This window comes from Neophocaena asiaeorientalis, unplaced genomic scaffold (assembly GCF_003031525.2).
Source record: "Neophocaena asiaeorientalis asiaeorientalis breed wild unplaced genomic scaffold, Neophocaena_asiaeorientalis_V1.1 scaffold342, whole genome shotgun sequence".
In the NCBI taxonomy this organism is placed as follows: Eukaryota; Metazoa; Chordata; class Mammalia; order Artiodactyla; family Phocoenidae; genus Neophocaena; species Neophocaena asiaeorientalis.
Window position 1 is genome coordinate 4889075 of NW_020174037.1, and position 22634 is coordinate 4911708.

The window sequence follows — 22634 nt, forward strand, 5'->3', positions numbered from 1 at the left end:
GAGGCATCATATTCCAAGTCATCACAGAGGAGGAAACATGGCTCTAGTTCAGGAAGGGGCAGGCAAGGAAGGCTTCCTGGAGGAAAGAGCATTTGAGGTGGACCTGGACGACTGGGAAGGCCTGTGGCATGTGGATATGAGGAAAAGAAAAGATAGAACTAACTGCAGGAATTGCTAAGGGTAGAAGTTGTCATATTCCTGCCGGGTGGGTGGGGGGTGGGGGCAAGAAGACACTGTTGAGAGTCCTAGGCGAACAGACCCTCCTCCTCAGAGTAGTGGACAAATACAGGCCGTCTCGAGCTCGCCAAGGAAGAGGTGTGTTAAAACAGGTCATCACCTGGGACTTCCCTGGTGGTCCAGTGGTTAAGACTTCGCCTTCCAATGCAGGAGGTGCAGGTTCGACCCCCAGTCGGGGAGCTAAGATCCCACATGCCTCATGGCCAAATAGCCAAAACACATAAACAGCAGCAATATTGTAGCAGATTCAAAAAAGGCTTTAAAAAATGGTCCACATCAAAAAACATCTTAAAAAAGAAAAAAAAAACAGGTCATCTTCTGATGAAGGTTTGGAATTCCAAATTGACCTATCCATTTAATCCACATCATATTTGCAACATTAACCAGTAGAATACTGTTCGAGAGTGATGTCAATCAAAGTAGAAACAGATTGAAAGATCTTTCTTGAAGACGTGTCCTTGACGTAATACAGTTTAAATCGGAATAAGATGAGGCAGGAATTTGTAACTCTTGGGACTCTGGAGGAGGCCTCTGGACACTCTCCAGGCGTTTATGCAATGAGGCCAGCATATCAAGTGCTTTGGCCAGTGACAGGTTCATTACAGGGCCTGACCTAATTGTCAGGGCCCTTTCGCCTTTACTCAGAATAACTCTTTCTTTTTCTGGGGAGCTGTTCCCATTCTTGAGTCCAGTCGAGTTGTGTGGGGATGGGGCTGTGACTCCCTGACCAACCCCAGGGTCTCAGTGATTGGTCCAAGGGGCGAGCCCTTAACCTGAATCAGAATGCTCCCCTGAGAAGCCCTGAATGGGCGTGGAGAGAATGCTTGTTCCTTTCTGGTTTTGGAGCTATGGGGATCAGCCATCAACCAGGCCATTTGAAGGCATCAAGATAATGAAGACTGAGAGAAGCAGAAACAAAAGGATTTAAGAATCCAATCCCTCCACTGAGCTGTCCTACTTCCTGAAGTCTTCCTTCCCTTCTGACACTGCCCTAGTGTCCTGCCTAGGAGTCCTCCTTTTTGGTTTAAGCTAATTTGAGTTGGCTTCCTGTCACTTTCAATCAGAAGAATCCTGTCTGACACAAGGAAGAGTTAAAGTCTGATTCTTACATTTAATTTCACTGCAAAGTTCAATGTTTTTCATTTTTTAAGTATATGTGCATCGGTAGCAACATTCCAGCTTTTTAAAAATTATATAGTAATTTTTAGAGTAATGCATGTCCATTGCAGAGACTTAGACTATACCGATAAGCAAAAAGAAAAGGAAATCCAGCCACTACCCTATCCCTAGAGACAGCCACTCTTAACATATGGGGATTCCCCACCCCTTCTCTGACTTTTTGCTATCATCTGTGTATCTATTTATCTATGTATGTATCTATTTATCTTTGATCTGTTTTATGACTCTTTGATCTGTCATCTATCTATCTATCTAAAACAGTAACAGCCAAGACAGCACTTATTATGCACCACGAATGGTCTAATTTTCCACATAATAACTCACTCTTCACAACAACCCTATGACATAGGTATTATTATCCCCAGTTTATAGATGAGAAAACTGAAGCTTAGAAAAGCACAGAAAGGTTAGAAAACACAGGCTCACAGAGGTTAGAAGACACAGGTGAAACACAGAAAGGTTAGAAAACACAGGCTTAGCTCTCTAACCCCAGGACTTAAAACTGGCAAATGGTGAGGACCTGGGATTTGAATCTAGGTTGTTTTGCTCCCCAATCTATACCTTTGGCCACCACAATACACTGACTTTATCTATAGTTAGAATCACACAGTAATGCTATTCTGCATCCTGAGTTACTTAGTTATCAAGATATCACAAGATTCTTTCTGTGTGTGGATATCTACACCGACTTTCAGAGCTTCCCAGTATCCCATAACAAAAATGCTCCAAACTTCATTGAACCAGACTCAAACTGATGAGCACTGAGATTGTTTCCAAGTTTTCACTATTATAAAAACATCTCACTGCAAGGACATATTTTAAAACTGTCTTGATGTCATAAGCAAAACCTTTCAATTATTCCCTTAGGTCAGGTTCCCAGAAGTGGAGCTACTGGGTTGGTGGGTTTGCAAATGGTTTTATCGTTTTGACATCTGTAACCGCCTACTTCTCAGAACAGCTTAGGGGACTGATGACACTGTTTTTTAGTTTAGCTTGTTTTTTTTAACAATTAAAAAATTGAGATGAAATTCACTTAACGTAAAAGTCACCATTTCAAAGTGGGCAATTCAATGGTTTTTAATTTATTCACATTGTACAACCAACACCATTCTCTGATTTCAGAACATTTTCATCATCCCCCCAAAGAAACTCGATACTCATTAGCGGTTATTCCTCATCCCCCTTCTTCCCAGCCCCTGGCAACTTCTGATCTACTTTCTGTCTCTATGAATTTGCCTTTTCTGAACAACACAAATTAATGCAACCATACAATATGTGACCTTTTGGGTCTGGTTTTGTTCACTTAGTGTGTTCTCAAGGTTCGTCCATGTTGTAGCATGTATCAGAACTTTTTTCCTTTTTATGGCCAAATAATGTTCCACTGTATGGCTAGACCACATTTTGCGTATCCATCTAACAGCTGATGGACATTTGGGTGGTTTCCACCTTTAATCCTTTATGAAGAATCCTGTTATGAATTTCTTTATTTAGTTCTCGATGTTATGAAGAAAAGAGAGAGGAGAGCTTTTCCTGAGATGAGGCAGAAAGAAGATGATAAAAGAATTTGTGGGGGAGGGCTCGCCAATTTATTTAAGTAGTAAAATATAGAAATAAAGGCGTTTGGAGGTGGAGGCATCTGTGGGGAAGGGATCAGCTCTCCCTGTGCTTTTGGACAATGCCTACATAAGCCAAAATTAGAATTCCTACAAGCTCTTTGTTATTGAGGACGACCCAGATTTAATACGAGAAACGAGGAACTGCTGAAGGACTCTAACATTTTTTATTTTAGAATGTATTTTTCTAGGCATCTCTCAGTTGTTTTTGTTTCAGGTTTCTGAGTTTTTATGGTTAGTTTATAAATAGCATGCATACCTTTTGTTTAGAAACTTGACTTACTGGCCTTGATTACTATCAAGCCTGTTCTCATTTACACACTTCTGCCTTTGCCAGGTAGGTCTCTCACTGCAACCAAAACCATGCACCTGGTGTCTAAGGTGAAATCTAAGAGCTAAGTTCCTGGCCAGGGCCCTGAAAGTCACTCTGACCTCACACTCTGGACAGAGTCCAGACAGGTCTCCTCTGTGGGCAATGCCTTTACACATCATGTAGTTCTGTTGTATTTTTTCCTGGCTGTGTCATGTATATTTTAAAATATTTAATCTAATTTTTCTTCTCCCCTTTTCTTTTTCCTGTACTTTTTATAGGGTATGCTGATAGCTGTCATATACAATTTAGTCCATATAGTATAGGAAATTGAGATAGATCATGACCTAGGAGAAAAGGAATTGCTGCTGCTGTAATTGATGAGCGTCCTGGCTGACCCCTCTTGGGGAAGGGTGAGCAGATTTTCAGTTGTATAAGGGATGGTCGTTCCATGTCAGGCAGGCACACTGTTACGTTTTAGAAGTATGGGAAGGGTATTAGAAGGCAGAAGGAGTGGATTATAGTGGACATTTGGTTTTGGTCATCCAGCTTCTAAATTTGGAAACACTTCTACCACATAAGGCAGAGATCCCCTCCTGCATCTCCCATTACAGACCCTGAAAATGCCACATGTTTGCATTCCAGCCTCCCTTGCAGCTAGGTCTGGGCTCATAAGCTAGGTTCTGCCAGTGAGAAGCATCTGTCCCAGGACTCAGAGATGACAGGCAGCAGGGACTGTGTGGGTTCATTCTTTGAGGGCGGCAGCTGCAGGGGCAGCTCATCCAGTGTCCAAAGCAGGATGGGGTTCAGTGGTGTTGTGGTGTCAGCAGTTCATGCAGTGGAGTCCACAGGGACCAGTTCCGAGATCTGATCTTGACATTGATACCGGCCATACCACTTTAGAGCACCACTTACCACCCTTCCCCTTCCTGCCTGGGGTACTCCGTGTGTGTGTGTGTGTGTACGCACGTAGCAGGAAGAGGGCAGGGGAGAGACCTTTCCTCCCTTTATTCACAATAGTCTGCTTGGCATTAAATGATGGGATGGAAGTTAAAGCCTCTGAGGCATGAGGCTTATTTTCAGAAAATGTTCAATTGGAACCTCAGGCTTGGCACTGGGTGGTAAATGAGCAGTTCTGAAAGACAACAGGAATGATGGACCCATTTCTCAAAGTGCAAGTGAGACGTGGATGGAGTTCCAGGTGGGGTAGAGTGTTTCAGCCTAGGCCAGAAACCCATCAAGCTCTGAGGGGTTTTCTTTGGGGCTCCAGGGCAGGACAGATGACCGAATGGTTCCCTTGGTCAGTGTGAGGAAGCATGGTTGCAGCTGCTGCTGGGCACGATTTGATTCATATCGTCATCAATGGAGGAACAGAGATGCCAAAAACGTGAGGTTGCCCAGGAGGCACCTGGCTGAGGGGTGGGATGCATAACTCTGGAAATGCATTGGGGTGGGTACTGCTGATGGGGGCTGAAAGAGGGTATTCCCTTGCTCCTGCCCCATCCCACTACCCCACCCTCTCAGGAAGGAGAAGCGTTGTTCCCTCAGGCTGGAGGGGGCCAGGGTAACGCTGAACACTACTAAAGAAAATCATGCATAACACCTGTGCTGAGACCACCGACCAGCAGAGGCTGACGTCCAGACCGAGGTTGGGGATCTCTCCTTAGCCCCAGTGTGCTGCCCCCTTGGTCTGTCTTGCTTGTGGGGCTCTAGGGGAGAGTGAGGTCTCTGAGAGTTCAGGCAGGCAGAGGAGGGGTGGGGAAGTTCAGAACTTGGACCTCTGGTTACAATTATGATCAAATATATGAATTCGCTGCTATGGACTGGATTGTGTCCTCCCCCAAATTCCTATGTTGAAGCTCTAACCCCCAGAGTGATGGTATCAGGAGATGGGACCTTTGGAAGATATTTACGTTTAGATGAGGTCATGAGGGGCCCCCATGATGGGATTAGTGCCCTTATAAAAAGAAGAGACATCAGGGCTCGCTCTATCACGTGAGGACACCGCAAGAAGGTGGCTGTTTGCAAGCCAGGAAGAGAACTCTCACCAGGAACTGAATCTGCAGGCACCTTGATCTTGGACTTCCTGGGATCCAGAATTGTGAGAAATAAATGTCTGCTGTTTAAGCCACCCAGTCGATGGTATTTTGTTACTGCAGCCTGAGGAGACTATGACAATTGCATATTCACCCAAGATGGGCTATTTTAATAACTGGATTTGATTACAGAAGTCATTTGAATGGACTAACATTCAAACAAGAGTGGCACAGAAGACATCTACTGTGGCTGTTTGCAGTGCTCAGGACCCAGAAATGCCTACATCATTTTTAAGAGTAAACTTTCACGTTCAGATATAGCTGTGTGAGACTCCTCTGACTGGTTTACATGTGTCCCTAATGTCAGACCTCAGACTCAGAGAACAATCTCTTCATCTTCCCCACACCTAGTTCTCCTTGTTTGCAGCTCCCACACCCACCCAGTTGCCCAACCTTGAAACTGGCCCCATCCTTGGCTCCTCCCTTGGTACACCCACCAGTTATCAAGCCATACCCCTTCCTCTTAAATATGTCTGGACTACGACCACCTACCTTGTCTTCACTGCCACCATTCCTCCCCGGACCTCTGCCGCTGCATCCCAACAAGTCTTCTTTTCTCGCTCTTCCTCTGTTTTGGACAATGATGTTGGAAGCCCTGGGGTAGCCTAAGGAGAAATTCTGGTGGCTTCCTCAACCACGAGAGGAATCTAGAGGCGTAGGGACTAACTAGCAAAGGATACAAGGGTGGCCATAGAAGAAGAATGACCTGTATTCTTTTTTTTTTTTTGCTGTACGCGGTCCTCTCACTGCTGTGGCCTCTCCCGTTGTGGAGCACAGGCTCCGGACGCACAGGCTCAGCAGCCATGGCTCACGGGCCGAGCCACTCCGCGGCATGTGGGATCCTCCCGGACCGGGGCACAAACCCGCGTCCCCTGCATCGGCAGGCGGACTCTCAACCACTGCGCCACCAGGGAAGCCCATCAGTCTATTCTTATTCAAATGATTCACATATGTAACGGATGAGCGCTGATGATGTTAGGAGCTGTCAGTGCTGTTCTTCAGGATGGTGGGTCAGTTTTGCTTAAGTGACATAATTGCAGTTGTTCTTGTGTGCTCAGTCTTGAGCAGTGTTAACTCCTCATATGTCAGCCCTTCAGTAGATCTGAAGTCAAGGGATCTATAGGGGAGGCTGCTAATTGTGCCCTAATAATCATTTCCCTTTCTTCAATAACAAAACTCCTGAATTTTGGTTGGGTAGAGTGCCATCCAGAGTAAAGACTGCATTTCTTCACCCTTTTGCAGCTAGATGCACCCCTATGATCAAGTTCTCGCTGTGTGTTAATCAAGTAGTCTATGGATCTTTCAGGAATTATCTTTAAAGGGAAGGGGCATTCTTTTTTTTGTCCCTTTTCCTCTTTTCTTCTGGCTGAAACATGGATGTGATGGCTGGAGCTGGATCAGCCATTCTGGACTATGAGGTGAAGGTGTACGTTGAAGATTGGAGGGGTGTAGGTCCCAATGATCATGGAGCCACTGTACCAGCTCTGGACTCCTGTGTTTATGTGAGAAATAAAACTTGTACTTTGCTCCAACCACCTTTACTTTGGCTTTTGGATTCAGAATTTGATAACTGATAATGGGATGCTGCAAATAACATCTAAAACGTAGCACTAGCTTAGTGGAATTAGTAGGCAGTGGATGTCAAGAATAGATATTGTCTTTTATATAATGGCTAAACATCTGATGAAACTGGATAGACCACATGCTGACAGAGGTCACGGCAATAGAGGAAATGGTGGAAGAGTGATTAAAGTGTGAATGTTGCTCCTTGTTGCTTTTCACAAAGTCATATAAAAGTGAGATGAACTGGGGCTAGAGCCAGACAGCCTGCAGCAGAGATGGAAGGCAATCCTGCTTTACCAAGGGAGGCACGGTCTCTAGCCTGTAATCAAAATTGATTAAAATCTTGAAGCATAGAAAATGCCAACAGCCTCTGTTCTCCAAACTGCAGCTATTAAGAGCAGTGGCCTTGAAGTGGCAGCCTTAGCAGGAGACAGGCTGGGGCAGCAAGCCATTTTCAAGACTTCTCTGCCGGAAAATGCAAACCAGTAGCTCCAAAGATCAGACTGTGGGTGTTGACTTCCCACCCAGACTTCTTGGTCAGGTGGCCCCAAAGTCGCTACCTTCAAGTTGAGAAGAAACACAGGCAGAGCACAGAACACCGGTCTAGACCAGATCTTCGGCTGTGGGTACTTGGTGGAATTCTATTGGCAGAGAAATCACAACCCTGGGCACCTTCCAAACTGCCCCAGGAGTAAGCAGGGCTACAAAAGCTCTGTAGCCCCACCTTGGATGTGGCCAGGGAGGTCAGTGGACAAGAGTCCCTCCCAGAGTGGGACTGGGCTGTCAGGTGACCATCCAAGGGACTCGATGGCCGGCCAGAGGTGTCTTCATTATTCCTGCAGTGGGCTTGGGCAACCCGTTGCAGCAGTGTTTCCTGTTCTCTCCTCTTATGAATGAGTTTTCAGTGGCCGTTTTCCTGTTTCTACTTCACGACTGTTTATGGGCTATGTTGGGAGAAAATAACTTGAGTGAGTTTATAGGTCATTAGACCACAAGAAGCCACCCAGAGCTGACAGAGAGGACCACAAATCACTCAAATGTGATTCTGGCTTTAGATCCATGCCATACCTGGCTGGGGTTTGAGTTGTCTACCTCAGGGATAACGTGAGACAAGAAAGGTGACACCAAAGGGTTGAGCTATGGCAGCGACCACTAATTGTCCCTCAAACCCATTCTTTCCTTGTTTCTCAGAAACAGAACTCCTGAATTTTTATTTTTTTAGAGCTCTTTTTTTTTTTTTTTTTTTTGACCACACCATGCAGCTTGTGGGATCTTAGTTCCCCAACCAGGGATCGAATCCAGGCCCTCGGCAGTGAAAGCGTTGAGTCCTAAGCACTGGACCACCAGGGAATTCCCAGAACTCCTGACTTTTAGTTAGGCACATGGCTTCTTGGAATAAAAACTATCTTTCCCAGATTCCCTTGTGGTAGTTATGGCCCTGTAAGTTCGGATTGATGAGACGCACACATTCACATGACACGCCCTAAGGGAAGGGTCTTGCTTTTCTCCTCCTCCCTCCTCCATTCTGCCTGCTAGAATGTGAACACGATTGGAGCTGCCATCGCGGACCTCAATGTACAAGCTGCATACTGGGAATGGCCAAGTAACAAGTCAGAAGGAACCTGAGACCCTAGGGATCATGCAGCCACCTGGCAGCCCTGCATGCGAGAGGGTAAAGAAACTTCTATTTTGTGTAAGCTACTGTTGTCATGACAGCTGAATCTATTTCTGATCTAGAACTTGCCACACAAGGTCAAGGCTGTCCATGGTCATCCTTCACCAAGGGAAGGTGGAGATGGCAGAGAGGACTCTCCTCCAAGAGAGTTAACACTTACTTAAAAAAAAAAAAAAAGCAAACAAAATGAGAAAACATTTCCAGAAATCAAGACATCAGAATAAAAATGTCAACACACAATAACAGTGTTGCATAGCTTGAATGTTTTTATATTGATCAAATTGTTTTTCAGTAGAGTCACTGAAAGAACAGGTCAGAATGAAAAACACTCCAACTTTACAGACAAAATATTGCTAATCAGTTAAGATACTTTTCAAAACTACATGACAACACAAATCCCTTGGGTGCTCTAGAGGGAACGTGAGTTATAGAGATGCCGGACAGCCCGGCCATTGGACTCCCTCCCTGCTTGGCTTCCCAGGCTGAGGTCAGAGTCTTTGCCAAGGTCTGAGGGACCAGCTCTTGGAGACATGTTCCAGAAACGTGATACATCTCTCTCCAGTAGCTTACTGGAGGTTTTGGTTTAGGATTAACCTTGACTCTCTGGAATAGACTCCCAGAACGGCAGATGTTGAAAAAGACCAGAGCTCATCCCCTCGAGCCCAAACTCCCCCTTTTACTTAGAAGGAAAGTGAGGGCTGAGGGCGACACATCTTGTCTAAGTCTAATCTAGACCCACGTCCTGCCTCTGCCCACCCTTTCCCATTGATGCTGCCTCTTCGTTGCCTCCGGTTCTACGATAAGTTCTACGAGGAACAAGAAACATCAACCAGCAACTTTGCAGCAACAGCATCTATGCTAATCTCGAAGCAAACTGAAGTATAAGTTACTGTGGTAGGAACTAAAGACCAGCCCAAGTTTGTGATCCAACCCTCCCCGCTTCTCCCCCAACCAAACTGAGTTGGATCTCTCGTTCTGGAAAATCAAAACACCTAGTGCAGGTTCTATGGAGTGACATCAGGAGGGATTTCCCATTTTATGTTTGCACATGGACGAGTCTAATTAGATCTTCCGAGAGTGCCACAACACAGGATGTAAATGTCTTCTCCATTCATACCCCAATTTCCCAGGCAAAATGTTTATCCTGATTTTGATGACATTCTTCACTCTGGGCTAAAACGGGCTTCTTAGGTATAATTGCTTAAGTGTATAAGGTGATGAAGCAGGAATCTTGAACTCCATAAATTAATTGGTAGCATCTGTAGTATCAACTTGCATATTTTACTCCTTTCGATAACTCTCTTGTCTTGTTCATCCCCAGGATTTCATGGATTTTGTTCCTGGTAATATCTGCTGAGTCTGAACTACTGGCCCGCACAGTGGCAGAAAAAGGCTGGTTGCAACCTTTGGTAAACTTTTTGGAAATTGATGTAAAAGAACGGCAGCATTTCCTCAACCATATGAAAAAATTTGTTTCTTAAAGAAAGAATAAAACATAAATCTCCAAACTCATTTAGGCTTCACAAGCTTTTTATACAGAGGGTGAGGATGCCTTTTTATCAAATGGCCATGATTTGCTCAGTATCCTGACGGCATTTAAATTCACTTCAGTTTTCCCTCTTTTTTGGTGCCTGGCTGATCAAATTTTCTGAGTCCAGAAGTACTTGTATGATACTCCTTTGTGCCCTTGGTGCTCTTGAGAAGAAAAGCGATTTTCTCTTACAAAAACCCAGCTGCTTCTACTTCTGTTTCATGGATCTGGGGGCTAGTCACTGATAAGTTAACTTTTCAAAGTAATTCATCCAGAGCAGTGTCAGATTCCAGCTGATGAAAATTTTTATAGCATCATCTTATTCAATCCTCATATCTGACCCAAAGTCCTCAGTATTATTTATTTCTATTTTACAGATGAGAAGATGGAGGTAAAGCTCATAAGTGATTAGGCCTAGGGCTAGCTTTTGAGTGGAATCAGAAACCAAATCCCGTACCCCTTAGCTCCAGACTCTGCTGCTACACTCTGCTAGCCTGGCATTACGCTGACAAGGATGGGGCTTCGGTGTCTCCTGTCGCACAGTATGGCTCATGACACGGCACAACACCTTCCTCCACCCTGGCCATTTAACAGTAAAGCATCGGTGGGGAAAAGATGTAAAGAATGCGGTAAACATGCTCGGTCTGGAGACAACCTTTAGAAACCTGGCCCCTACAGTAAAGGTCTTTTACCCAGTTTGTGACCAGGAAACTACTCAACTAGCCCAGTTTGCTAAACATCAAAACGGCCTCATTTCAGTGCACTATAGCATGAAACCATCCTTTTTCTATAAATCCCGTTAAGAAATTGGATACTTAGCTGTTTCTTCTGGATACATAAAACCACTATTTCAAAATACCACTTTAGAATGTTTACGTAATTTATTTTCCTTAAATAATAATTTGCTACAATCCTGTCACAAATTTAAAAAAAAAATTAACATAGTATTAACAAAGGCAGAATTCTTTAGGACAATCAAAATCATGGTGTACTTAGAATAAATTAACATCAAATTGTGTTTATATTCAGATAGTCTGATCCTCTCCTTTGAAATGAAACGAAGACCATTGTAACTAAGAGTGAATGCACACATTTGTTCTTCTATACAGAGACTCATTCTTTATATAAACTCAACTGTAATTTGAATCTAGTTAGGAATCCCAAGAAACACTCACCCGTGGGAGCACACACAACACACAGACACACACACACACCTCCACAGGCAACCCTCTAGAAGCTGGGTTTCCCATGGCTCAACGACTAGATCTTTTCTCAGAAGGGCCAAAGATTCTGAATATTTAGGTGATATCCCATCTCCCCTCAGGAAAATTGTAACGTTTCAAGTGTAATAGCTCGAAGTAGCAGCAATCCATGTCTTAGATTCAGTAGTGGATGATTCCAGTCCTGGGTGCTGAGGGTACAGCAAGAGGAAAGCAGAGGCAAGAGACACCTGCTCCAAAAACGAACACGTGGGACAACACTGGGAGTCCTCGTTCTCAGAGTCTTAACAGAAAACTCACCCGAAACCTGCACTGCCCGGTTCAGGCGCTGGTGTGAACCTGAGGAGGGTCACTAATGCAGGGAGAAGGCAGGGCATTCGGACACGATTCTCAGAAACGTGAATATTGGAGGTGGCAGGGAGATGGGATCAAGGAAGGGAGGGCAGAAAAGGCACTGCTTGCCCCTAGGCCTGACACCCCACCCCCTGCCGTTCAGTACATTCATGGGGTTTCTCGTTAGCATCAGGGCAGGTGAACGCTGACTGTTCCAGCTCCGCCCAGACACACGGAAAGCTCAGCCCTTAGTCCTATACACATATACACACAACTCATCCAAGCAACTCTGAACAGCCACACCATCTCGTTTCTGGGAGGTCAACAGGGTTGCTGGCGACGCCTCTCAATTGCCCAAGGATGGTTTACAGGAATATGGAGACGGAGAAGGAGGGAGGCATTAGGACAGGCCCCAAACTGAGATCCCCTTCTGCTTATCTCTCCGGAGGAGGTGCGGGCCTAAATGATGCTATAACCACATGCGTTATCTACACAGTTCCTATGTACACGATACCTTTTTCTTTTAATAGAAATTTAAAGTGCTTGGGTTCAAATATGCTCATTCCTTTCCCACAGCCTACAAATTCCTCTTGCTGTTTCCAGAGAGAAGGAGGACGCCCTTGGGAAAGAGGAATGAACGTCTTCACAGTCATCTTAACTGGGATCCAGCATTTGGACTAAGCCTTCTTCATAAACACGAAGGATCGCTTCACACACAAACTTGTACTGGCTCTGGAAAGGAACAGAAAGCCGTCAAGCTGGCCAGCACCTCCACAAATGCTGCATCAGACCACAGACACAGTTATTCTTTCACCTCACTCATAAACACCCTGAGCTCCAGCTCCGGCCGAGCCAGGCCCTGGGCTACATCAGGGACACGGTGTGGAGAAGACACACCTACCCGTGAGCTCACTACGTGATGAGGGCTGGGCAACCGTGGCATGGAAACACGGCAGAGGGAGGGACCGGCAGTCTCGGGGAGTCAGGGAGGCACACAGGTTGCTGCAGGGTGGCCGTTCCAATGTACACACCAGTATACGTGGAAATGAAAGGGTGGCCCATTCAGAGGAACACAGCCAGGGCTCACGCTCCTGGCCCAGGACAGCTGTCGGTAGCGGGGCTGGTAGGAAGGTGGCACGGGTGGGCTGGGACCTGGCTGCAGAAGGCCTTGCACTGAGATAAGGAGTCTGGATTTTGTCTTCCAAAGGAAAGCCACTGAAAGCCGCTCTACAGGGTAAGGTTCTTTATATTAACAAACACCTAAGAGACTTATTTGACTGATGTGTCCTGGGTGACAAGAAAGCATTCAGACTGAGCTGCACCAGCTAGGAAAATGTGCCCAGAAGATGCACTTTAAACATTCTTGAACTAGCAATGAGGTCTTCCATTCCACAAAACAGGGCAGAGAACCTGATTTTTTTTTTTTCTTAACCAGGTTTCCTGGGTGCACATGAATTTAAAACACGAGCTCACCATCGTTAGAGAAATCTTATGAGCTTGGTCCATGAGCCCGTGAGGACACAGAGCTCAGGGCAAGTCCCACTCCCTTCTTTGCTAACTTCTCCTCATCCATCGCGGGGTATGGCCTCGGAGGCCATTCCTCCAGAAAGCCCTGACTTTCCAAAGTCAGCTTTTGACACTCTTCCCGAGCTCTCAGACTCCCTTTGGACTTCTCCCACTAATGCTGAGATTTATAGCCAACTGATCCAGTTCTACTAGATATAAGCTCAGGTCTCTCCTGCTTGTGCAATTATCTGTTGAACGGATGAATGAATGAATATGGGATAGTCCTTATTTTGCAGATGGGGAAACTGAGGCTTAGAGACAGGTTAAGGCACTATTCAGAGGTTGCCCAGTATGTGGGGGAGTGTGAATCATGAACTTTCCATGCCACCCCACTGCCCCTGTTGTAGCTCGGGGGAAAGCCACAATATTTCCTCTTGTGGACACTTGCAGTGCCAGGTACCCAGGCGTGACGTACGTGGGAGAGAGCCCAGAAGAGGAGAGGAGAGGGTAGGGCCATGTGAGACATCTGCTGAGTCAAAAGGCTCACCCAGGAGCAGGCGGGCGGGGTGAAACCCTCAGGTGACCTTGCTTACTTCCGATGGACAGACACATGATGGGTCAGTGGCTTGACAATGCAGAGTGCAACCGGGGCTGCTCCCTGGCCAAGCGGCTGGCAGGAAACAAACTGTGAGGCAGCAGAAGTGGTGGGTAGCGAGAGGCAGAACTTGGATGGGGTGGGTGCTGGATCTGCTCAGCCCCTGACAAGCTCTGTGACCGTGGGCAAGTGACTCAGTCCCTTGGAGCCTTGGTCTCTCAACCTGCAAAAGCCCTTCGTGCAGGCCTGGCCATCGTTAGTATTTTTATTACTGGATTTCTACTCACTGATGTCTGCACCATCATGGCGCGCTGGTCTCGCATTTTCCGAACGATATCCAGTGGGTAAACGGGCAGGTTCCTCTCGATCAGGCACATGGATGTTTCCATGGTGACCAACACACCGGTTCGACCTATCCCAGCACTGGGGGGAAAGGAGCAGAGACGGGATTTGCTCAGACAGCATTTCTGCACAGCCCAGCTCAGCTCCTCGCCAGTTCCCACGCTTACTCAGATGGAGCTTTCCTCCTCTGACCTTCAAAGAACACAAAACACACGCTCAAGGTGTGCTCTTGAACAGACCGGGGGCTTAAAAACCAACGGGAAGACTCCACCCCCCATCTTATGCGCATCTACTGTGAGGTCAGTCAGCTGGGAACAGAGGGAAAGATGAGGGAGGGAGTTTGTTCTCCAGTTCTGCGCTGCAATCACAGGTTTGTCCAGATCTTTTGACATTGTGAAGAAAGGAAGCAAAGAGAGCTTTGTAAAAAGCGTATCTAGTCTTGTGGGATTTAGGTGGGCTTGATGCCTGCCAACTTTCTCCAGGCCTTTCCCAAGGAGTATGAGTATTAAAAAAATAAAGCCAACAAGCCACAGTACCTGCAGTGAACTAGGACGGGTTCGCCTTCCACTCTCAGGGACCTCACATAGTTTACAAATTCCAGGAAGTCTGAGGAGTCATCGGGAACGCCGTGGTCTGGCCATGCCACGTACTGGAGATGCGTCACGGTGTGCTCCTCTCCGGTCTGCGAAGAGACAGAGTGGCCTCGCTGAGTTACCTGGACGGTGGGCAGGTGGACAGGAGGACCCTGGCCCCGCTCCGGCCTCCAGCCAGGGAGCTCCTGTCTCTGGACACTCTTCTACCACTGGGTACCACCCTGCCACGGCCACTGCCAACTCCTGCCCACCCGCCTCCCATACGCTCCCAAACACCCACTCTCGAGGGTTCCGCTGGGGCCACCTCCTGCCCGATGTCTCCTCCACCACTTCTGCCCACAGTGATCTCTTCCCGTTTGCTCCTATGGTACTTACGATTAGGGCCACCCACATTGGCTCTTTTTTTTTTTTATGGTCAAAAGACACATAACAAGAAGTTTACCATGTTAAACATTATGTACAATTCCTTCCAGAGCCTTTTCATCTTCCCAAACTGAAACACCGTGTCCATTAAACACGAACTTCATTCCCTAGCCACGCAGCCCTGGCAACCACCGTCCTCCTTTCCGTCTCTGTGAACTGACTACTCCAGGTACCTCACAGTATTTGACCTTTGGGGTCTGGCTCCTTCCACTCAGCATAATGTCTTCGAGGTTCAACCATGCAGTAGCATGTGTCGGAACTTCCTTCTCTGTAAAGGGGGACTAGGATTCCATTGTATGAATACACCACATTCTGTTTATCCATTTATCTGTCAGTGGACACTTGGGCTGTTTCCACCTGTCAGCTGTTGTGAAATATGATGCTGTGGACACGGGTGCTGGTTCTTTTCCAGGCCGCCTGTACATCTACTGAAATGCCCACCAGGTGAAAACACAGACTGACCTAGAAGTAGAGCGCTACCCGGGCCCACGCTGGATGCTGATTCAGCGCCTGCCTCTAACCCGTGCCCTCCCCTGGACCACTCGCCGCCCGTGCAGTGCTCACCTCGGTGTTCGTGACCAGCATTTCACGGAACACGTAAGCGATGGTGCAGTCCTCTGACTGACAGCGGATGTGAAAGCTGCCGTGTTCCATGACCTCGGGAGGATAGGGCCAGTACTGGTGGCATTTGGTCTGCAAGGGAACCAGCGGGCAGGGGTTAGGCTCGGCTGTGCGGTGGTCCTCGTGGCCGTTACTGGGCAGACGGGTTGGATGTTTGGCCAGAGCCCTCTCACTCGCACCAGGTACTCAGAGCTGCTGGGAGAAGAGAGACGCAGGCGAGGCCACTTTTGTGCTGCATCTGTTTTCTGAGGGTGGGCGGGGAATCTCCCTTCCTCCCCTGGGCAGCTGGGGAGTGGGGGGGAGGTCAACCCGCCAGGGGCCAGGCCACAGCTCTCACTCCAGCTGGAGCTGGAATTTGAGCACACAGACTTTCCTTCTTCATCACCAGGGTCCAACTGCTGGAGAAACAGGAGAGCCTCCGACATGGGGCCTCGACTTAGGAGCGGCCTCTACCCGACACCCCCGTCCCTCGGCCCCTTCTCTGCTCTCAACACCCCTTTCTACCTCATTCCTCCTTCGGCGTCCACTCCTCACGGCACAGCCGCTAAGAGCACACCTCTGGGAGTCAGACCGACGTCTGCTACGATCATTTCCTCCTCCACGGTGAGCCCTATGACCTTGAACCTGCTACTACTTAAGCTCTCTGATTTTCACATTCTTCACCTGAAAGACAGGCCAGCACCTGCTTCCCAGATGGTGACAGAGGCTGGAGAGAATGGTGTGCAGTGCCAGGCTCATTGCGGGGTGGGGGCAGGTCAGCGGTGACGGTGGCCATTATCATCACTGCTGCCGCAGGCCCCACCAGTGCTTTCGTATACGACTCCTACGGAGCTGACACGTGCCAGACGGCAGAGGGGGAAACGGGCTCAGCAGGATTAAGGGGGCTGCCCCAGGTCCAGGGCTGCTGTGGCTCCCCACGGCCCCTCCCGTTTTCTCTTCCCCCTTCCAAATCCTGAAACGTGTTCCCTAGCAGTCTCACTCCTAACTCTGGCCTCGAAGCAAAGCTCAGGGCCAAGCTGCCTATCCCATCATAGATCCATCAAGTCAAATTCTGACGCATTCAAAAAAAATTTTCTCTCCAAGCCTACAGCTGCATCAACTTGGGTAAAAATCACATTTACTTACAGCTGAGAGGGGGTATAAACCAACAGATGCACGTAATTTAAAAGAGCTTTTCTATTCTTATTTTCAAACGTCACAGTGAATATGTGAAATTAAAGCATGCTGCTGAAAAGGCGGCGTTAAGAGTTTACTTGTAAACCTCACACCTGGGTATTTTGGTTAGTGGCCACTTCCCAGCTTCTCCAAGACACGAAGGACTGCTGTCCATAGAACCCGAGGCAGAGCCAACACCCAGCAGGCCTGCGTCTGCTTCCTTATCTGTGGGGGTGTAGCTGTCTGCTGCAGGCTCCCAAGGGTCCTGCCCACAGGACAGCTGATGGCAAGCTTCGCTCTGAAGCGACGAGCCCGTGCAGGGCTGAGCCACGAATACCTCTATTTCCAGAGACTCCCAGTGAATCTGACCAGAACTGGACTCTCTTTGCACCTTGATCAAATTTAGGTTTTAGGTCTATTCGGATCTCTAAGCATTGGGGGTGTAGCGGAAAGAACAAGAAGTTTGTACGCATCCTGAGTTTCCCTCCTGGTTGATAAGTTCCACTAACTTGCAATCCTGGGCAAGGTACTTCGCTTCTCTGAACCTCAGTTTTGGCCGTACTGTGCGGCTGGCAGGATCTTAGTTCCCTGACCAGGGATCGAACCCAGGCCCCCTGCAGTGGAAGCTTGGAGTCCTAACTAACCACTGGACTGCCAGGGGATTCCCTAATGCCTACTATCTTGATCAGTATATGCTAAGCACTAAATGGTGCTTTTTATGGACATTATTTTATCTGGGTCTCCAAACAACCTTATGAGGTAGATACCGCCATTGTCTCTGTTTTGCATAAGAGTAAACTGAGGCTCAGAGAGTGAATCCACTTGTGTCAGATCCTACATATAGGAAATGGAGCATATATAGACGTAAAAAATAATTTTTGCCCCAGAAGAAACATCCTTGATGGGGCGGGAAGGAGAAGACCCTTTCAATGGAAAGACTATATAACTCTATACCTCTGTTTCCTCTTGGAGGAAACCCATGGACCTGAAGGGAGAACACAATGGAAAACGTTTTAGGTCAGAATGAAAAGAGGGAGAAATGAAAGCTATTCTGTGGCAGGAGCGCCTCACTGACCACTGGCCTCTGGGCAAGGCTTCCAGCACCTACAGACGTGAGCGCAGCACAGAGCGGCGACGGGGACCCCGCCAGCTATTCGCCTGTGGGGAGGCTCACCCCGCAAAATGCAGAATATGGGAGAAAGCAACCGGGACGTGCCAAGAACTTCATCTCTCGGAAGAAGCAGGGGACAGAGCTGCTGGCCTGGAGTGACTGACTCCTTATCAGGAGGAACTCAGCGGGGTGGTGAGGACCAGATAAGGGACCTCAGGATAAAGGGCTCAGGTCACCTGAGCGTTTGTAACAGGAGAGGGAGGAAACGCATAGCCTGGATTTGAAAACAGGTTTCCAACCATTGATAAACAACAGAGGTAAGTTCCCAGGGCCAGAGCTTACGAAGGGAATGCTCTGACTCGTGGGAGATGGGAATCTCTAACCCAATGGAACCAGCCGGAAGGGGTTCCATTAGGAAGAAAGGGCTGGGAAACCAACCAACCCACCAGGTTACATGGAGACCTTGGAGGAGCTCAGGTTCAGAGCGGACTCCAATCAGGACAAAACAGGAGGGGCAGGACCTACAAGGGCAGCCGGTGGAAGTGAGGCCTCCTGGATGGAAGAATGGGCCTTTTCTCCTGAGCTGGAACAGGCAGAATGAGGGGAAGAAGGGACTGCCATCGGGGCAGGTGTCTGTCACTAACCACGCCTGCTGGCGCTCTCTTTTCTCCAAGGAGAACAATGATCTTGCAGCTGGGAAGGGCCGAGCCAACTTTGAAGGGGAAGGAGCAGCCCAACACAGGTGAGGAGAGCTCCTGGCTGCCCCATGGGTTCAGGTGTTGGCTCGCAGGAGTTGCAGCACCACTGAAAGACCTCATGAGCTCTGAGAGTAGCACCTCCATGGGCAGTTTCTGAGAAAACCTGGAGTATCCACGTTCTCCAGAGTCACAGAACAGGCAGGCAAACGTGGCACAGTTTCATATGGGGAGATTCTGCAGACAACAAGGCCGATGTCTTGTCATCTGTAACATACCACAATGGCCCAGATCAAGGCCTGCAAAGTGTGGGATTTGGTAGGAGGCTAGGAGGAGATGGGGGTCTGTATTAAACGGCATAGAACCACACGGTGGGAAAGTGGGTTTTTCCATGTATGCCATACGGAGTTTCTCAGTTGGGGTCTAGGATAGCTTTAACATTATCTCCCTAGTACTTTAACTCTCTTTTTAGGAGACAGCACATGAGCGTGTGGGCAAGCACGCCTTGGGTTCACAGCCTGGAAGGCAAGAATATTTATTTAGACTTTAAAAACATTGTCTTGTGGTTTTTGCATTTTTACACATACCTTCTTTTTATGGCAAGTGATACTGGGCTTCCATTTCAGATATATATTTCAAAGGAAATTTTTTTTTTTTTTTTTTTTTTTTTGATACACGGGCCTCTCACTGTTGTGGCCTCTCCCGTTGCGGAGCACAGGCTCCGGACGCGCAGACTCAGCGGCCATGGCTCACGGGCCCAGCCGCTCCGCGGCATGTGGGATCTTCCCGGACCGGGGCACGAACCCATGTCCCCTGCATCGGCAGGCGGACTCTCAACCACTGCGCCACCAGGGAAGCCCCAAAGGAAATTTTTTAAAGCAAAAAATGGTGAGCCAATTTGAAGAATCATAATAAATAATACTACAGTAATAGTACAGTCCCGGCAACAATTAAGGTGTACCCAAACTACTATTACTGCTAGCTAGCATCTGTATAATATTTACTGTGTGCCAAGCACTGTTCCAAGAAAGCTGCCTGTATTAACCCATTCAGTTACTCCACAAATCGACGATCAGTGTCATTATTATTCCATTTTATGTAGAGGTTCTGAAGGTTTCCTAAGCCACACAGGTAGGAAGTGACTGAGAAGGGATTCGAATTCAGGAAGCATGGCCCTAGCATCTGCCCTCTTATCCAGGACACCACGGAACAAGATGGGTGCAGGCACTCCAGAAAAAAAGAGAGGACAGGATAGGACTGTGAGCCAGCTGGAGTTCCCTAAGTTCAAAAAAGGTCCCAGTAATTTCACTGCCTTTCCAAAACAAGATTAGAAAATCACACATGCATACAAAAACAGAATATAAACAAAAATTAAAAATAGGCAAAAACAAGATTTCCAGACAAGGAGATCAGGTGATGCCATAGACCTGCTGCCTGGTGATTTCAGCAAAGCTTCTGAGAGTTCTCACGGTAACCAGGTAGACAAGACGGAGAGATGGCCAGGGCTGGAAGCAGAGCTGAGAGAATGAGCGACTGCTCCCCGAAGAGTGCCCTCAGCGTCTCTGATTCACAGTATTCTAGAAGGAGCTTTCTACTGCTTCTTGAGGGCCTTTACATTTTTTAAATGGTGACTCATGTGAAGAGAAGAGATTCTGATCGCGACTGTGAGTGACAAGAAGCTAAGGGTGAGAGCCAACACAGAGAATGACAGATGGAAAGCCCCAGGAGCCCAAGCGCACGCAGAAGGCCAGATCTGATGGCTCATCCTCCCAGGGATGATAATCATGGCCACACAGACACACACTAGCTAATGTTTGCTGGACACCTGTGACGGGCAGCTCTCTAGGCTTTTCACATATATCGTCTTGGTCTTCACAAACCCTCCAAGGCGGCTCTACTATCTGCAGTTTATATTCAGGGAAGCTGAGGGTCAGAGAGGTTAAATAATTTGCTCGAGAAGAACGTGTCCTGAACCCAGATCGTCTGGCTCCAGAGCCCCACCAGCGTGCTGCATGTAGGTTTCCGGAGTCAAATGCTTGAGTACAAAATGGGGAAACTGGCTAACAGCACCACTGAGACAAAGACAGACAATTTCTGCTGACCACCACCTTAATGGAAGTCGAGGGTTATTTTCACATATCTGAAAGGGCATTGCATAGAACAGAAGGGTAACTTATTACTAAGTCTTCCAGGTAAGAGAAGCAGGTGGGGTGGTGGTTCAAAGTGATGTGGATTTCAGCGTGTCGTAATGAGGGTTTTTTAAAAAAATCAGAGCCGAATACTCATGGATGGACCCTGGAAGTGTTTTAGCCAAGGTGGGGAGCCATCTGCCTGGGACAACCTGTGTGAAAGCCCTCTACAATCCACAGGTCTCTCTAGAAATAGTAGGAATACTTATTTTGCTGTTTTGGGTGAGAGGGTAGCCTGATCTCCTCAAACACACTATCCATTCCAATCCTGTATTCTGACTTTCAGCACAGCTCAATTCTGAGCTACATACCAAAGAGAGGCCTGGGAGGAAGTGGCACAAAGATCATTCAAAATAGGTGGTTCAAAATTACTTTATATTTGATTTTGGAATGTGTTTCTGGATAAACACTTCATAATGAAGATACCCAGATGCAGGCAGATGTTAGAGAACTCATGCTACACAGTATCCCTGGCACACGGATTCCGTTATATAATCAGCGATCTGTTCCTATGGAAAATGCACGTCGGGCTGAGCACAGCAGGGGGCCCATCACTCTCCTAGTTAAGCCCTTCTTACCTCTGTTTTGCATCAGGTTTTGCTGCAACACAAGCAGAGGTTGACAGAGGTCATTTCTTCTACTTTTTATGGCCATTGTGAACCTGGCACTCACACTGCTCTTCTCAGGACCAGCACCTGAGCACTTGTCCTGGGTGGGTAAGGCCACAGCGAAAACAGGGGTTCTTGGACAGGTAAGGCAAGGTGAAGAGGCTTCCTGCTTGTTATAATGGATCGGAGGCAGGAATGGAAGGGGCTGTCTGATCACTCCTTAGCTTGGAAAGGCCAGGGAGTGGGCAGGAAAAGTGCTGAGCTTCCAGTCACTGGAGGTATCCATCAGCAGCTCTGTACAGGAGATTTATGGGTCACATAGGGGCTGGACCGGGCGACATTTCATTAAGACCTTTTCCAGCCCTGAAATTCACGTTCTGCAGAGCACAGTGTGACATGCACACTTCTGAATCGGAGATCAAGCCACTTACCCGCCCTCGCTCTGTGAGAGTGGTCAACATGACGATGAGTGACAACTTCTGATCCCAGACTACCTGCCAAAATTGTGCACAGGTATGTGGCAGGGGTCCCTGAGTGGCAATGTACCTGTTCACAAGGTTCGCAGCAGGAATCTCCATCTGGCAAGAGATTGTTAAGGCATTAGAATCCATTACTGCCACAAGGTGGACAGGGAACTGGATCTTACATTCTTTCACTTAGTGACTGTCATCACACCAGAATAACATCTCTATCAATTTTTGGCCGATAAGAATAATCAAAGAAAAAGCTACTCTCAGAAATGCTTCAAAGGGACTTCCCTGGCGGTCCAGTGGTTAAGACTTCACGTTACCACTGCAGGGGGCGCAGGTTCGATCCCTGGTCTGGGAACTAAGATCCCACAAGCCATGCGGCCAAAAAAAAAAAAAAGCTTCAAATGCTAGTGTTTAACAATAATACTAGCATTAGATATTTAAGATAAAACTATATGATAGTCAATAGGCGATAATCAGAAGTGGACCTACGAGATGGAAGAGTTTAAATGACCTTCACCACTGTATCCTAAATATAGCCAATATTGGGGAACTGCATTGTCAGAGAC

The 22634-nt window shown here is 47.5% G+C and overlaps 1 protein-coding gene across 4 annotated transcripts in view; it reads right to left on the reverse strand.

Annotated features, from left to right (window-relative positions):
• Positions 1-11095: 11095 nt before the first annotated feature.
• The window catches only part of PTPN3 (protein tyrosine phosphatase non-receptor type 3), a 100224-nt gene continuing 88685 nt past the window's right edge, over positions 11096-22634 (reverse strand). For 3 of the 4 annotated variants that reach the window (XM_024753689.1, XM_024753688.1, XM_024753691.1), the window contains 5 exons: positions 22027-22173; positions 15781-15909; positions 14737-14882; positions 14146-14281; positions 11096-12489 (listed from right to left, as the gene is read on the reverse strand). In XM_024753689.1, coding sequence (XP_024609457.1) covers positions 12412-12489; positions 14146-14281; positions 14737-14882; positions 15781-15909; positions 22027-22173 — 636 coding nt within the window. In that variant the 3' untranslated portion in view covers positions 11096-12411. The remainder of the gene's footprint in view (positions 12490-14145; positions 14282-14736; positions 14883-15780; positions 15910-22026; positions 22174-22634) is intronic. The other variant, XM_024753690.1, reaches the window with a different exon arrangement.